We start from the raw sequence: 17,936 nt of genomic DNA, 5'->3' as shown, positions 1-17,936 counted from the left end.
TTCATTTATGCCAAATTCCCTACCCTTTTCCTTGCAAATGCAGATGATAAAACCAAGGGGGTTGCTATCCTAATTTCACAAAATTGTAAATTCTCACTCCTAACTGAACTTAAAGACCCAAAAGGGTGATTCATTTTTGCTAAAGGGATCATTGATGACCTAATTTTATAATTAGTATCTTACTATTTCTCAAAATAGCAGACAGGAACACTTCTTTCAGAACATGTTCAAAATGCTAAACCCTCTGTTAGAAGGTGTAATAATTTATGTCAGGGACTCAAACACAGCCTTTGACCAAGGCCTAGATAAAAAAAGACCCTGTGGCAATCGTCTCACCACCCCCCCCCCCAAACTAAGTTCTCGCATCGGCAAACTATTCTACCAACAGGGCCTGGTTCATATTTGTAGAGAAATCAACCCAACATTACATGATTATATTCACTTTTCCCACCCACATCAATAATTTTCAAGGATCGATCATATCCTTATATTCACTACGCATGTGCCTGTGGCCTCTAAAGCATATATTAGAGACTTGGTTACGTCCGACCATTCTTCAGTTTTCCTACATATCCTTCTTCCCTCTAACCAAAGGGTTGGGTTTAGATGGAAGCTAATGAATTTATCCTTAGCGATCCTATTAGAGTGATCAAGATCGAGAAAGCTATACAAGAGTACTTCCTACTAAATGATAGTCACAAGGTCTCTCCTGAGATGCTGTGGGCTGCCCACAAAGTTACATAAGAGGTAAACTTATTGAAAATTTCCTCCCAAATACGCAGGAACAACCGAGCTGAAATCGATAGGCTACAGAGGAAATTCCAACGCCTAAGTAAGGAACACAAGCAGAACCCAAAAATGATCCCCACTGAAAAGCTTGATGTGGCATGGACGACTCTTAACTTAGCACTCACCTCCAGGGCAGAGAAAAGCCTGCGCTGGAGCGGGGCAAATTTCTACTTACATAGAGATAAGTTTAGTTGTATGTTGGCGTGTAGGCTCTTCCTAAAACCCACTCTCACACCTTACCTAAAATCAAGATGGCTGGAGGCACATTGTCCCAAAATCCACAACGAATCCTAAATACATTTAAGGAATTTTATCAAAATCTTTATAATCCAGGGACAAGCCCATCTCAACCTAATCTAGACTGCTTACTCAATTTAATTCATGTTCCAAAACAGGAAAATCATCATCGTCAGAGGCTTGAACAGAAGATCTCTACAGAAGAAGTTTCTCAAGTAATCAAAAATCTAAAAAACCGTTCAGCACCAGGCCCAAATAGGTTCTTATTTTAATCAATAAAACGTCTGTTAAAAAAAAAATAGGTTCTTTGTCCCTCCCTTATAAAGCTTTCTCTAACATACTTTTGCCTTATCTTGCAAGGTTCTTCAATGCCTTATGACGAGGCTCTCCTTTAAACAAATCTCTTAATACATACATACATTCATTTCAGGTAATACCTAAACCAGGAAAAAACACTAGCTCGGTGAGCAACTATCGTCCAATCTCTCTTATAAATAACAATCTTAAGAGCCTAACTAAGATCCTTGCAGGCCGAATGCCATCTTTCATAGGACTATATATCCATAATCAAGGATCAAGTAGACTTCATACCAGGGCATCAGGGCCTTGACCAGATCCGTAGGGAGATAGACATCATCTCCCTTCTACACTCTCAATGGGATGGCGGGCCAGCACAAGGAGGCATGCTGCTTTCGCTAGACTAACAAAAAGCCTTTGATTCAGTTTCATGGTCTTATCTATTCTCCATTCTGAAACTATGGGGATTTGGAGAGACATTCTTGAATATGATTAAAGCTTTATACTCGACCCCTGAAGTTTAGATTCGGCTGCAGGGATTTTACTCTGGATCTTTGAGTATCTCAAGAGGCACTAGACAAGGCTGCTCCTTTCACCTTTGTTATTCGCCATAGCAAAAGAATCGCTAGCAATAGCTATCAGGGACCATCCCAACATACACAGAATTAGATGCGGACCCCAAACCCATAAGTGTGCATTATTTGCCGACGCTGGCTACTATTTATATCCTCTCCTGTAACTTTTCTCCCCAATATTTGCCGCATTCTAGAAATATTCTCAAAAGCTTCGGGTCTGGGTGTAAATTACGATAAATACAAGCTCTGAATATCAACCTTCCACTTCCTCTGGTTTCAACCCTTCAGGAACAATTTAGGTTCTCTTGGAGTGACACATCGATCCCATACTTGGAAATCACATTAACTCCCAGAATAGATCTGCTCTATGCCGTCAACAATCCTCCCCGTTCAAGAAATTAGAATTGAAACTTACTCAATGGGCCCCCCTAGTCCTTTTCTTGGCTAGGGTGGATCAATTCAATTAAGATGACCCTGCTTCTTCAAATATTACATTTCTTTAGGTCTCTCCCTATCCCAACACCTAGAGAACACCTTAGACACCTACAGGCACGTCAAATTTGTCTGGGGATCCAGGGGTCACTGCTTAGCTAGTGTGGTGCTCTTGTGCCCCCCCCCCCCTGCACTCAAGGCGGCTTAGGATTGCCTAACCTCTACTGGTATTACCAGGCATCCCAATTAGCTCAACTATCTGGAATTTACTTATGCTCATGACTCCCAGAATAAATGGGTATAGAGAGGCAGACGGCTTCACGTTTCAACCTAGATTACTTGCTATGATGTTCTCCTAAACTCAAACCCCTGATCCTTGCTCTGACCCTCTCCCACTCCTTCATTCTTCTAACATTAGTCCACTAGTACATATCTTTAGGAACATACAGTTTCTGCCCGGAATGTAGATTCATGCATTCAACATGGTAGCTGGACAGAGGCCTATACAGAATCGGTCATTTTTTTGTATCATCCAGCCCTTTAACTAAAGGCTATTGTGTGCGCAAATTAGACATGCCTACCACAGAGAATTTTCGGTTCTCTCAAATCTCACACTTCCTACATAAAATATGGAACACCACACCAAACCCACCAAGTCTCACACCATATGAACTGTGGTGCGGTCTGTTGTGAATTCATGAAGAAATACATTTAATATTCACTGTCAGAGATGAGAGATTTCAGTAGGCCTCAAAAAGTGGATGAACTATAATTTTGATATTATTGAACTGTTACCCTTTTGGAGACCTTTAAAACAAAATATATGATCTGACACTTTTTGTTTTTCCAAATGTGCAGGGGAATAGTTATCTGTAACTTTTACAAACCCTGTGTTGAAACAAGAGACTGGAACAATGGTAGCTTTTGTCACCAAACAAAAAGATGTGTACTTATTTTGTTGGTTAGATTGAGAAGACCAAACTTGCATAGGGAATGATCACATGGCAATAACCCTTAACTAGAAACCCCATTGTGCTCAAGTGAAGACTGTTTGGACAATATACAACCATGAAGACAAAATTCAATAGCTGACACCTTGTCCAACAAAACCTATTGTGTGAATTCTAGGGACTTGAGGGCAAAGCTAAGCTATCTAAACATTTATTGGATTGCTCAAAGTCCATCTCAAAACATAGTGTTAGAGGGATATGCAAGTCAGACATATTTTAAGTCATACAGTGAATATAAGTCATTCAAATTATATGTGATATTTGTAGGTCATCAAAGAGATATTATAATTTTAGTATCTAATGATCTAAAGAACTTTATCATAAAGAAAATATATATGAAAGTGTGATCATAAGTAGAAGTGTTTTAGCAACGAATTCATATTATGAAAAACATATAATCGTGATTATAACTGTATAAGAATTTAACCTATGTTTAGATAAACAAATATTGATTGGATACCCGAATTATACATGTATCCATATAGATAATAATTTTAGGTAATTTTGATATATATATATATATAAATATATATATATATATATATATATAAAACCTGTGTCCTTTCTAAATAGACTAGATTTAATAGATATACATTGTTATACATATATATATATATATATATATATATATAACCATTTTATACAATGGGGATTATTCAAAATTATGTTAAGTGTATTTTCTATTATATCGGTTACTACCATTCCTGAACACTAGAGATATATTCATTAGAACATATATCAAAACGAATGCATATTATAGAAATAAAAAAAATATTAACTTAAAGAGATAAACACCAAACACATGTGAGACACCTGGTGGTTGAAGGTGCTATTACCTTAAAATCATTAGATTCCTGGGAAAGGTCACCTGCAAATGAGGAGGGAACACATACCCTTTTGGGCAGAACTTAGTATAATTTTATGATCTTTTTGTTTAAGAGGATATTTAAGAAGCAAGAAAGAGGCCATGGGAAGAGAGCTCAGGGACAGTGCACACAGGATTAGAAGCTCTAAAAACGAAATGGGTGGGGGACTTCCCTGAAATGGACACGGAAGAGTGGGAAGACCTATGGGAGTGCTTCTTCTCACAACTCATCTCGGCCAGGGACATACTGGTCCAGCTCAAAATTAGGCACAGAGTGTATTTTACACCCATGCGCTTATAAAAAATATATCCATTTATTTCAGATTCCTGCTGGAAGTGTGCCACACCTGCAGTAGACTTTATACATATTTTTTGGAGCTGTTCCCTGGTGGAGACCTTTTGGATTGAGGTTACCACAATCATTCAGACAGTCACTACAGTTCAGATTCCATTGAAGGTAGAAATATGTTTGCTGGGGCTTGTAGATTAGATCCACTGACTCCTAGCCGAGCAGTTAGAACTCTCTTGGAATACTACTTTATTATGCATGCAAGGCCATCATCATGATGGAAATCCTCCTCTGCACCATCAATTAACTTATAGAAACATCTGGTCAATTCAGCCCTGCCATTAAACAACACCACCTATCTGTCTAGAGGTTGTGTCAATAAATTTCATAAAGTGTGGAACATTTGGGTGGAATTTGCTTATACTAATGCTGATTCTTCGGATGATTAGTTAACACTTGGATAGGTAATTAACGGTATATATTGTTGTACAACTCTACATTTATGCTTCATTAGAGTGAGTCTTTCTCGACCAATAAGAATCCTTATATTTCAGCCTGTGCAGGTGGTTAGAGCGTACCAACGTTTCCATAGTTTAGAGTGCCTTGATTTTAGCTATGTTGTTTTTATTGTGTTTTTTATTGTGCTTTTGTTTCTGTTTGTTTTGTTTTTTTGTTTTGTTTTGTTTTTTGCTATGCAATTGAGTCTGGGTATGCCCAATAGGCTCTGTTATATACTCTTAACTTCGAAACCGGCAATAAAAATGATTTAAAAAAAATAAAACTTCACACCTGAACAACTGAATGGAAACCACACCGGACTCTGCGCAGAAACCGGCCCCGCATATATGTGATCCCAGTCCTAATCTCAGGACTGAAGGAACAGAAATACAAATGAATTGAGATGTAAAAAATTCCCACAAATCTATTATATCCATGTATTTATCTGTTTGCCTGAAGTTCAGTTTTAAAAAATAAAATAAAACGAGATGTGACAATCTTGGCGTAGCAGCATAAAGGAAGGGTTAAAAAAACTACCATTGATTTCAGGCTATGAATACAAGCCTTCAGAAAGTGTGGAGCCTTGATATCATATCAGATTGTAGGCACAAGATCTGATATATGTGTCACACTTTGCTGCTTCTGCCTGGAAGTAAAAAAAAAAAGCTTTCGACCAAATTAAAGCCAACCTTATGCATAGATGCAATGACAAACCTTGTGTAAGTAACACATATACAGTAGGCTCATGGTGCTATATGCCTTTCTTCTAAACCTGGAGTCTCCAAACTTTCTAAACAAAGGGCCAGTTTACTGTCCCTCAGTCTTTTGAGGGTACTGGACTGGCCAGTAAGAGTAGAAAATACCCAGAATCAATGGGAGTAAACGATGTCCCATTGTTGGTGTCAGTGGGAGGAATAGTGCCCCATTATTGGTGTCAGTGGGAGGAATAATGCACCATTGTTGGTATCCGTGGGAGAATTTGTGTCCTTTCGGTGTTGTCAGTGGGAGGAGTAGCGCCCCATCATTGGTGTCAGTGGGAGTGTCAGGAGCATGTGCGCTCCTGTGCCGTCTTAGTGGCTGGTTCCAGCATCCTCTGGTTTCGGCTGTGGCATTCTCCTTGTTTGTCTGTCCACCTGCAGGGTGATTGATTGTGGCCAGACTCTGGGTTGAGACCCAACTTGACGTCATCTGGCCATACATTATACAATTTTCTTGTTCAAATTCTTTTAGATTTACCTTTAACTATGTAGTGCAAGGGCCTGCCTGATTGCATATAAATTGAAAGTTTTTAGGTCTTATATGGTTTTGGTAAATCTAAATGAAAACTACACAAGAAAATCGTATAATGTGTGGCCATTCTTAAGCTAGCCAAGCTTTCCAGTCTCATGCTTGTGATGTTATCAGAGTGTGATAACGTGTAATACCTGATCAAGCTATTTGTCTGTCTGCCCTGCTCTGCTAGATGTGTATGACCTTGGATCAGATAACTATTCTCTGATATCTGCCTCTTTTTTATCTGTACTGTCATTGAACCACTCTGCCTGTCTGCCAGCCGCAAGTAACAGTTTGCTTTGCTCAGTTTGTGCCTGACCTGGAGTGGTGGCCAGGAACTATGGCATTGTGTAGGCCTGCTTGCCTTATGTAAAGGGAAGCTGCTATAGGTTAACAACACAGTAGTCAGCTTTAATGTCTGACAACCTGTGTTAGGGGTATTTGACAGGGAAGAATAGCGCCCCATCATTGGTATCAATGGGAAAAATTGTGCCCTTTTTTGGTGTCAGCGGGAGGAATAGTGCTCCATAATTGTTATCAGGGGAAGGAATAGTGCCCCATCATTGGTGTCAGTGGGAAGAATAGTGCCATGCCATTGATGTCAGAAGGAGGAATAGTGCACTGTTGTATCAGTGGAAGGAAGGACCAGATAAAGACAAGCAAAGGGCCACATCCAGTCCCTGGGTCGCAGTTTGGAGAACACTGCCCTAAACCAATACCAGTTTAATCTTTTTCTTAGCTTAGCTTTCAGACATACAAAAAAACTATGAATTTCAAAAAATACAAGGATGAGCAATGAAAAAGTGGGCTAAGGCCATCTACCTGACAGATGGTATGTTGTTAGCAGTGGTGAACTGGCTGCGGATCTCTCGTTGGGAGAGAAATTGGTTGAGATCTCCGTTCTCCATATACTCAGTTATCATACATAAGGGGTCATCCCGGATGCAGACACCAAGCAAGCGAATGATGTTTGGATGCTTCAACCTAGAGATGATCTTTATTTCTTTTAGAAAGTCATTTCTGGAGATTTGGAGATAAAAGGGATGTTAGTGAAGTAAAAACGTCTCAGGTGGTCTTTAAACTGATAGTTGTTTTAAACATTACATGCAATGCAGCCCACCTCATAAGCTTTACTAAACCCTGCAAGCATTGTGTGTGAAACAAGCAATCTTTTTGTGTGACCTCAGAATGTACTGCAACCCTAAAAAAATAATACCAGTAAAAATAAATCAATCAGCCACTAGGTGGGAACTCTTTAACTTTCTCAGAACCAAGAAATACACCATTATGATGATTTTCACAGCTTTAATACGCTTTTCTTCACTGTTTTGCAACTTCTCGTGCTTAACATCACACCTTGAGAACTACAGAGATAGTGTCTGGAACTAGAATCCTGTAGCTAGCATTTCGTAATCCGCATGCATATAATCATGTTCTGCTAAAAACTGCTATGTATCACTATCTCATGAAAGATCCATTCTAATTTTTGACACAAATGGAACAGTCCCTTTACTATACCGACTTTATGTTAACGCAGAGACATTAGCAAATCTTCTACCTTGCAGTTTTGGTAACGTCGGCTCTTAGCATCTTCACGGCCACCAGAACCGGCTGATTACTGCACTCGCTTGAGGACATTTCAAGAAAGTCTTGCAGCCCTTCCACCTCACACAAGTGGACCTGTAAAAGAAAAGAACAAAAACAAAGACAGTATTACTGCAACAATTTTATTAGAACAATGCAAAAAAATTATATGGCGTGACCCATGTCAACCAATCAGTAATCAACGTTCTGCAGCTAACAGTGGGTATCCTAATGAGATCACCTTACTAATTCTCTCTGATTTGTCTTTTTTTTTTTTCAAAATGTAATATGTAATATTATTTTTGCTGTACATGGTTAGTTAGCTGACATTCCTTTCCTGTAAATGAATTGAATAACAGTGACATCTGCAAGCTAAAACTAGTACTGCAGCCAATTTAAAGCAAGGATGGCATAAAAGTAAGGGAGAAACTATTGACAACTGTTTAAGGGGGACTATCCCCTAACTTTGGGGAGAGATGACCTCCTAATTCTTGCAGTGTTTTTGGGACATGAAGTGTAGAGAAATCGCATGTTGGAACACAGAGAACAAAAAATGTACACTGAACCATTTCTTACTCTATCCAAAACTGAAAAAGTGTTGGCTTTAGAATCTCTCTATAGTGATTCCAATAATACACAGCATGTGTAATGGCTTAGATAGAAAGCATACAGTGACATATAGGTGCTGTATCGCTTCAGGGCATGCAGTAGGTAATTTATTGGTTACTTCTTTCCTTCTGAGCATATGCATCCAGACAGAGGAAGAAGGTAAAAAAGAGATGAAAAGGAGATCCCTCCCATTCATAGTTTCCTTTCTCCTGGACATCAATGAAGTTCATTGTAATTGCCCCTTTTGAATAATAATGGACAGAGGAGGGAAGGATTAAAATCACAGCACCTACTGTAAACCTCCTCATTGGCTGAGTGTAAACAGGTGTGATTTACAACCAGTGGTTTTCAACCAGTGGTTTTTAAGATGGGAGGGTATAAATTCCAGGAAATGGTTGCGATTCATGTTTGTTTGACACATTATAGTGTGCACTACATCTTTTTGGTCTTGCATTTTGCACTTTATTATTTTGTTACTCCAGATTTAGCCAATTTAGTGGCAAACGTGAACTTGTGGGATGCATTTGAGTATATAAAATAATATTTTTTGCTTATTCAGGAAGGATTGGAACTATTTCACAAGGGCAAGTAACCAATGCATTGAGGGTCCCCCGATACCCTCTACTTTCTCCTTTCCCTTCCCTAGATGTGAAAGATTCAGGGAAAGATAGACAACTGTTTTATATGACTTTTCTGTCTCTTGCTTCAGTGGTTTTCTAACCTTGAACAGGCATGCATATCATTGGATCAGCATGACAGCTAAGGAGCTAGTATTTTTAAAAGAAGAGGCAGTTACATACTTTCCTGCTACTGAATTATTTGAAACTGGGATGTCCTAATGCATGGGGGAGTAATGGCAAAATCATTACATGTAATTTTCTAAAAGGAATTTAGAAAAGGAATTGAAAAATTAACTTCAACCATTTCTTAGGAAGACTTGACTGTTCAACGTACCTCTCCAAACTGACCCTCACCAAGTTTTTCTTTCATCCGCAACTGATCGCGTGGGAATTCACCTACACTGATGTCCTTCTTAGTGAGTGAGTCCACAGTGAGGGCAGGCACAGCGTACATGTTGTTCCCGGTCACCCCTTGAAGATTGACAATATCTGTTTCTGCATAGTGTGGAACACTGTTCTGAAATCCCTGGTGTGGGGTGGACTTGGTCAGATCTGGCTCAGCGTAGTCTCCACTGCAAGCTGGGAAAACATTTAAGACTTTCAATCAAATATACATTAATGCCTTTGTGACTTGAGGGTGGAATGATTTTGGGCAGAAGGTTTTAGATATTCATAGTAACAAGAAAATAGATGTTGTTGGATAACATGATGAGCCCAGGCTGCAAAAGATTTATGACAAAGCAGATTTCAGGCAATGCTGTTGGGAAACTATGATTTCACACCTTAGTTGGAAAAGTTGCTGAAAGAAGCCTTAAATGACACACTTAGGCATCAGTGCCAGCCAAGGTTCTTACCTGAATCCTCAGCACTCTGTGACAGTTCAGGAAGCTTGCGTAGTGGTTTGGTGGGTTGCTGGTAGTCGAGATCCAGAGGGAATATCCTTTCATATGTTGGGTTGGACTGATGGATTTGAGTCTGGTTGTTGCTGCCAATAGTGTAGCTGTAGAAGGAAAGGCGAACAGTGGCATCTTCTTCCAGAATCCGGCGTGGAGCCTAGAAAGTCAGAGTATCAGTTCTCCGATACAGAAGGACACTTACAACCTATATTGAAATGTGCATGTACATTTGAGTAACTTTTTATTGCCAAATGGTTTCTCAAAAACCTAGCAGATAAACAATATTTTAGGAAAAACTATAACTTATTTCAAAGTTTTTTGTTTAGTAATAATATGTGTAGCCAAGTAATGGGCTATGCAGGTATGGAGAAGAGCTGGTCAAGGATGTAAACAGAAGCCGGTTATCAGCACTCCTTTCCTCGCACTGACAGCGCGAGGAAGAGAGAAAAGAGCCGATAACTAACTTTTGTAAAAGGGACATGTACACTGATAATCAGGGCATTGATTATCAGTGTATTAGAGTGCCCACCAGTGCTGCCAATCAGTGCCCCTAAGTGCCTCCTCATTAGTGTTACCTATGAGTACCACCTATCAGTGCAGCCTCATCAGCGCACATCAGTGAAGGAGAAAAATGACTGGTTTGCAAAGTTTTATAACAAACTATGAAATTTATTTTTTTCAAAATCTTCAGTCTATTTGTTTATATGGCAAAAAATAAAAACCCAGTGGTCATTAAATGGCACCAAAAGAAAGCTCTATTTTTGGGTACAGTCTTGCATGACTGTGCGATTGTCAAAGGGTGACTGTGCTGAAAGCTCAAAATTGACCTGGGCATGAAGGGGGTAAAATTGGCCAAAAGACGAGTAGTCAAAGTGGTAGTAAAGTCAGCAATGTACAAATCTGCTGACTGGCAGGCGTGGTGGGTGGGGATGAGCGAGCCCTGAACATGGGGGGTAGGTGCTTGGGGGAAGGGGCCCCCCCACCTCAAAGCACCTTGTCCCCATGTTGATGGGGGCAAGGGCCTCTTCCTGACAAACCTGGTCGTTGGTTGTCGGGGTCTGTGGGCAGGGGGCTTATCATAATCTGGAAGGGGGCCCCAAGATCCCAGCCCCCCACCCTATCTGAATGAGTATGGGGTACAGGTACGACTTCTTCTCCCCTCTCCGGCTCTTCTGCATCCTCCACTGATGTCTCCTGCCTCTGCCGGTTCTTCTTCCCTCTCTGGTTCTTCTCCTCTCTCTCTTCCGTTCTTGTCCCTCTGTCCACTGTCTTCTGCCTTTGCTGGGTTTTCTCTGCTGTCTTCTCACTCTTTTGCTGGTTCTTCTCTGCTGTCTTCTCCCTCGGTTCTTCTTCTGATGTTGATGCGATACTTATATAGGCATGGGGCGAGGCCTGCCCCTTATTATGTCACCACCAATCATGCCCCAGGTGGTGACATCATAATGGATGGGGCCTCCAGATGACATCACACAGTGACCCTGTGCCATGCCAATATAAGTAGTTAAAGGGGACTTCCAGATTCCAATAATTACCCCACTTGCAGACCCTGACAACCAGCGGCCAGGGTTCTTGAGAAAAGGTCCTTGCTCGCTCATCCCCTTTCCTAACCTGCCGGGCTGTGTGCTTGGATGAGGATCTGGTATGGATTTTGGGGGGACCCCCACGCAGTTTTTTCAGTGTGGTGGTTCCCTTTAAAATCCATACCAGACCGAAGGGCCTGGTATGCTCTTGGAGGGGAACCCATGCGTTTTTTGTTTTTTTTATTTGGCATGGAGTTCCCCCTAAAGATTCATACCAGACACAGTGAAAGACAAAAACAGAATATTCCATAGCTCAACTGACCAACCAGTCTGCCAACCGACCAAATTAGCCTGTCCAACAGTCTGTGTTAAAAACAGGGGTTTAGTTAGCACATATTTGCAAACGCATAAATAAGCTGCAAGGCCTCCTCACGGCACCATGTGTATTTCTTGCAGTCCTAATGCTACTGAATTTATAAGTGTCTCCACAATGAAAGCACATGCATTATATGGATAGATGAGGGGCAGGTGGGCCTGGAAGCAGCCCAATCCCCCTTAAAGGAACAGGATGGACAGGTTAATTTGGTCGGTTGGCAGACTGGTTGCTCAGTTGAGATATGGAATATTCTGTTTTTGTCTTTCACTGTGTCTGGTATGAATCTTTAGGGGGAACTCCATGCCAAATAAAAAAAACAAAAAACGCATGGGTTCCCCTCCAAGAGCATACCAGGCCCTTCGGTCTGGTATGGATTTTAAGGGGAACCGCCACACTGAAAAAAGTTGAGCTATAGAATGTTCTGTTTTTGTCTTTCATGCATTTGCCCTTCCATGTGCTCCTTGCTGTGAAGGCCAGTTATAGGTGGGGGCAGGGGCCATTTGTTTGATACCAGACACAGTGCCTGGTATTGTCAGAGATCCCTGTTCATTGAAGTCGGATGCATGTGGGACTTCAAATCACAGGGTAAGGCCGGATCCAAAGTGGTACAACTGTCGTGTCATACCACTGTGAACCCGGCCTGAATGTCTATGTGGCTAGTTCTACATCTGCTTAAAATTACTAACAAACTATTTACTAATTATGCAACGTTCATTAAACTGTGTGCCACATTTATCGACAGTTTAATAAATTGAAGACTGTGTTTTTTGTTTACCTTTTCCAGACGCTTCTGTATGTATTGCTTCCACAGGATCAAAACTATTATAACAACAAGTAGAAGAATTATGGCCACCAAACAGCCAATCAGAACAGATGTTTTAGGCTCATCGTTTCTGGCCACTGGTCGGCTGATGGTGAACGGGAAAGTGGTTTCTGGGAAACAGAACAAAGAGACAAAGGGAAGTATTAATGAGATAGGTAAGGATGTGGGCAGTGGAGCTCCAATTCATTATCATAGTTTGCACAACAAACATAAACAAATGCAATCAGTAAGAAGGGCTACATATAGTGCTTTGAAAAAAAAATTCATACCCCTTAAAAATTTTACACATTTTGTCATGTTACAACCAAAAACGTAAATTTATTTTATTGGGATTTTATGTGATAGAACAATACCAAGTGGCACATAATTATGAAGTGGAAGGGAAATGATAAATGGTTTTCAAATTTTTTTACAAAAATGTTAAAAGTGTGGCATGCATTTGTATTCAGTCCCCTTTACTCTTATACCCCTAACTAAAATCTAGTAGAACAAATTGCTTTCAGAAGTCACCTAATTAGTAAATAGAGTCCACCTGTGTGTAATTTAATCTCAGTATAAATACAGCTGTTCTGTGAAGCCCTCTGAGGTTTGTTAGAGAACCTTAGTGAACAAAGACATTATGAGGGACAGGAAACACACCAGATAGGTCAGGGATAAAGTTGTGGATAAGTTTAAAGCAGGGTTAGGTTATTAAAAAAAATTCCAAGTTTTGAACATCTCACAGAGCACTGTTCAATCCATCATCCAAAAATGGAAAGAGTGTGGCACAACTGCAAACCTACCAAGACGTGGACATACACCTAAACTGACAGACTGGGGAAGGAGAGCATTAATTAGAGAAGCAGGCAAGAGGCCCATGGTAACACTGGAGGAGCTGCAGAGATCCACAGCTCAGGTGGGAGAATCTGTCCACAGGACAACTATGTCAAGTATGTAGTTGTCAAATCTGGCCTTTATGGAAGAGTGGCAAGAAGAAATTGTTGAAAGAAAGCCATAAGAAGTCCTGTTTGCAGTTTGCAAGAAGCCAACACAGGACACAGCAAAAATGTGGAAGAAGGTACTCTTGTCAGATAAGACTAAAATGGACATTTTTGGCCTAAGAGGCTGAAAAAGACTTGCGACTGGGGGCGAAGGTTCACCTTCCAGCTGGACAACGACCCTAAACATACAGCCAGAGCTACAACTGAATGGTTTAGATCAAAACACATTCATGTGTTATAATGGCCCAGTCAAACTTCTGAACTAAATCCAATTGAGAATCTGTGTCGAGACTTGAAAATTAATGTTCACAGATGCTCTTCATCCAATCTGACAGCTTGAGCTATTTTACAAAGAAGAATGGATAAAAAATTCTCTCTATGGATGTGCAAAGATGATAGAAACATACCCAAAAAGACTTGCAATTAATTGAAATGCAGGCCACACTTTTCAGATAGTTATTTGTTAAGAATTTGGTAAATCGTTTATAGTTTTTCTTCCACTTCACAACTATGTGCTACTTTGTGTTGGTCTATCACATAAAATCCCAATAAAATACATTTACGTTTTTGGTTGTAACATGACAAAATGTGGAAAATTTCAATAGTCCAGCTCCTTTATTGCTGTGTCCCTATTAGGGAGATTTCCCCTCATTTCTTGTGAGGACAAGAAATGATGGGGAAATCCTCCAATGGGGTCACAGACAAAAAGCAAAAACATAGTTTTAGTAGAGCAGGGAAAGCTCACTTCTAATGATGTTTTTTGCCTTACTGTCCCAGTGCCAATCAATTGTCTAACAGTTCTTGTCTTAGTGTCAAAGGGGCAGGAAGTGGGCAAATATCTAGCTAATGGGGTATAAATAAAAATAAAAACCTATTAGAATGTTTCCCCAGTGAAACCAAAACTTAAAAAAATGGATACAGTTAGGTTTTAAAATAATAGTTTTCAGTGGGAAATAGCAATTCAGAAGGGGGTAGATCAATGTATTGCTTAGAAAGATTCAGTTGGACCTTATTTATTAAGAGGGTTGTAGCTTATTTTGGTTTAAGTTTCTTTTAGACACCTGAGTGCTAAAGGTCATACAGTTAAATACATGGTGGTGGCATGAGTTGAAGGTTGTCAATAGGCATTTTATTGTCAAAGGTAATTGTGTTTATGACTTTGAAGGTATTAATTTTGCACTTCATTGAAGAAGGTCATAGCAAGGATACGATGGAAGATCAAAGGGAATTGATAATTAATGAAAACAGCCAGGTTTTTAATTGTTGAAAGCTCGTCATTTAATCGCTCAAGGCTTTTATTAAACTTTTGACAATAGGAAGTCAAGAGTTTCGAAAGTCGGGACATTTTACTGGGGAAGGCCACAATTAGGCATTTGAAATGTAAAGAGGGGTGAGCAAAATTTTGAGTTTTCATTGCCCTGAGCATTCGGCGAAAATTGGGAGTTATTAGTGGTTCAATGGAAAGGTGAAATTAAAGTGATTTATCCGTTTGAGTGCAATGGGCTCTAAATGACCTCTGAGGATTATGGAAGATCCATTTAACTATCAAGGACCTTTTCTTGTACCACAAAAGCCCCTCTTTTGCCTCACTATTTTGTCTTTTTTGTAAAAAGCTAAATTGCAAAATTAGTTGACGCTTATCCTTAGCGAGGACCATAAACAGTGTTTAACACTCACCCAAATTTCTCTCAGTAGCATTCAGGAATGGCGTTTCAGTGGTGGCTGCGCGGACAGTAGTAGGAGCCAGAGTGACACTAGTGGGCACTGCAATGTCCATATCTGTAAAACAGTAAGATGATCAATAAAATTGCAAGATGGGCTTCAATAATTGACTTGGGAATATAATTTTTTTGCATTTTATCTAAATAAAAAATTTGAGATCTGACTCTGACAAAAATGTAGGGGGAAATACACAATGGCTAGCAATGCGTTACCTGACTGGAAGGAGATCTCGCTGAACATCATCCATGTGTCGGCAAAGTAAAATCTACAGAGGATGAAGCTCCCCACTCGTTGCTGTAATGGGATTATGACAAACCGGGAACTTGGGTTCTTGTCATCCAGCACGGTCACCACCCCCACAGACTCTGGCTCCCAGTCAGATTGTTGACGTGATTTAAAGAGGCACTCAGCCTTCTGAAAAATCTTCACCCCTTTACTGAACATGTTGTTACAGTGGACCTGTAAGAAATGATATGTCATCATTCATTTTGGGCTTTGTGACTATGGGTCATTAAGTGTAATCATAATTTTAATAAATAAATATTAAAGTGGAAGTCCAGTCAAAAACTAAAAATTTTCTGTCATATATAAAACATCTGTATCTTTGACATTATTCATTTTCTGTATAGCTGATTGCCAAGCTTAGAAAGTCTAATCAAAGCCAGACAATCAGCTTCTTCCTGTTCTTCAGGGACAACCTTACTTTCTTATTTCTGATTTCTGCATGTGGCCTCTCACTTCCTGAAAACGTCCTTCTCTTCTATACAGGCATGCCTACTGTTCATTCTAACTGCCCCTGTCTTGCCCAGCCCCACCCTCCTCTCCTTTTTAGACAAACATGGCTAGACCTGACCAGCACCATCCTGTGCTGTTTGCACCCTTCTGTGTGCATGGTGTGCAACACGCCAAGCTAAGGGTGCTACATGTGAGTAATGAATTTAAGGTTCCATTTCCACTAGTGCAACTTGTCATGCGACTTTAGATACATAAGTTACATGACACTGAATTCAGTGTCAAATGTTCCCATCTTTCCGCCTGCACTACTTTGATGCAACTTTTGATGCCACTTTGATCAGAGTATAAATTTGGATCAAAGCTGCACTCTAAATCGCACAGCTTTGGAGTCGCACTAGTGGAACCGTAGCCTAAGGCTAGGGTGCATCTTTGGAGTGTGACTTTGATGCAACTTTGAGTGCAGCGTAGAGCCAACTTTACTTACTCTGGATCAAAGCATTGCAGGTACCTTTTCAAAGTCGCTGATTTAAAAAGTCAGCTACACTGACAGTTCCCTCCCCACCCCCATGTCCAGCTCCCTTCTCCTGTGCACAGCTATACTGTATATGTGCACCTCCCATTTCCACCCCCCCCCCCCCCCCACCCCGTGTCCTGTGTGGACAGGTCTTTTTATTTATTCAATTTCTCATGAGTTAGGATTTACAATGAGAGAACACTGGGCAGGAACCTATGATCAGCTCCTCCCATTCTGCATACGCCCACTGGCTACACAGGAACAGTGTCCCTCCCAGGAAGTGATGTCACTAGCTTTCAGGAACCACATCCACTGGCTGATTTTAGTATCAGAAAGAAATAGAATTGAAGTCTGGATTCTGCAAAATAAAGGTAGAAAAACTGGGATTTTTTCATTTTGAGATATAAGTTGTGAACTTAGCTCACATTAACGATTGCAGGGTGAGAATTTAAGTGTTAGGATGTACTTCCACTTTAAGGATGGATGTTGATTTATATTACAATCCAGTGAGGAGAGTGAAGACACCTCATAATGGCCACAATAGCATATCTCCCAACATTTTGAGATGGGAATGAGGGACACCTACTAGCAAATGTATGTAGGCATAGGACACACACTCTGCCACACCCCTTAAAAGAATAATAATAAAAAAAAAAGATTAATTAAATCCACAAGGGCTTTTTTTTTACCATTACTATTCCTTTATATTGGCTTTTACAAGTACAGCAATTTAGGATATGGATGAAAGGTTTAGCACTGGAAAACACTTTTTGAAAGATAAAAAGTGCACTTTATATACAGCTTTGTAGGTCAGCCCAAAATGAGGGACAAATGAGGGAGAAAGAGGGACAGAGGGACATTGCTCCAAATCAGGGACAGTCCTTCAAAATCAGGGGTAGTTGGGAGCTATGCAATAGGAGTGAAGACCTGGAAACCCAAAGCAGGCACAGAGATCCCACCAATAAAGCCCTCAAGAGAGCAGCTACTGTTGAGTTGTATAATTCTCCAGTATACACCAAACACTGAAATATTCATATTGGATGGACTAATCCCTTTAAAGAGGAAGTAAACTTTGGTATAAAAAAAAAAAAAAAAAGACAACCTGCAAGACAAAAGCATATTATGTATTACTTACCTCAGATTGAAGCCCCCAAAGCCATCCTCGTCTCCCCCTCTGGCCACCGACATGTCGTCCCGGAGTTACTTCTGGGTATCTCGGCACCGGCGCTGTGACTGGCCAGAACTGCGATGACGTCATTCCAGCGCATGTGCGCGGGAGATGCCGGTAACGGC

At 40.4% G+C, this 17,936-nt stretch overlaps 1 protein-coding gene across 1 annotated transcript in view; it reads right to left on the bottom strand.

The window, feature by feature from the left end:
• LOC143974600 (discoidin domain-containing receptor 2-like) overlaps positions 1-17,936 on the bottom strand; it is a 226,407-nt gene that overhangs the window by 15,115 nt on the left and 193,356 nt on the right. Inside the window, exons 9-15 of the mRNA XM_077476166.1 lie at positions 15,607-15,853; positions 15,350-15,451; positions 12,645-12,802; positions 9,932-10,130; positions 9,412-9,656; positions 7,823-7,944; positions 7,087-7,284 (exon numbers count right to left, since the gene is read on the bottom strand). Coding sequence (XP_077332292.1) covers positions 7,087-7,284; positions 7,823-7,944; positions 9,412-9,656; positions 9,932-10,130; positions 12,645-12,802; positions 15,350-15,451; positions 15,607-15,853 — 1,271 coding nt within the window. The remainder of the gene's footprint in view (positions 1-7,086; positions 7,285-7,822; positions 7,945-9,411; positions 9,657-9,931; positions 10,131-12,644; positions 12,803-15,349; positions 15,452-15,606; positions 15,854-17,936) is intronic.

This window comes from Lithobates pipiens, unplaced genomic scaffold, assembly GCF_037356315.1.
Source record: "Lithobates pipiens isolate NorthernLeopardFrog02 unplaced genomic scaffold, aLitPip1_a1.2 Scaffold_1, whole genome shotgun sequence".
Classification (NCBI taxonomy): Eukaryota; Metazoa; Chordata; class Amphibia; order Anura; family Ranidae; genus Lithobates; species Lithobates pipiens.
This window is presented reverse-complemented; position numbering and strand designations above follow the sequence as displayed.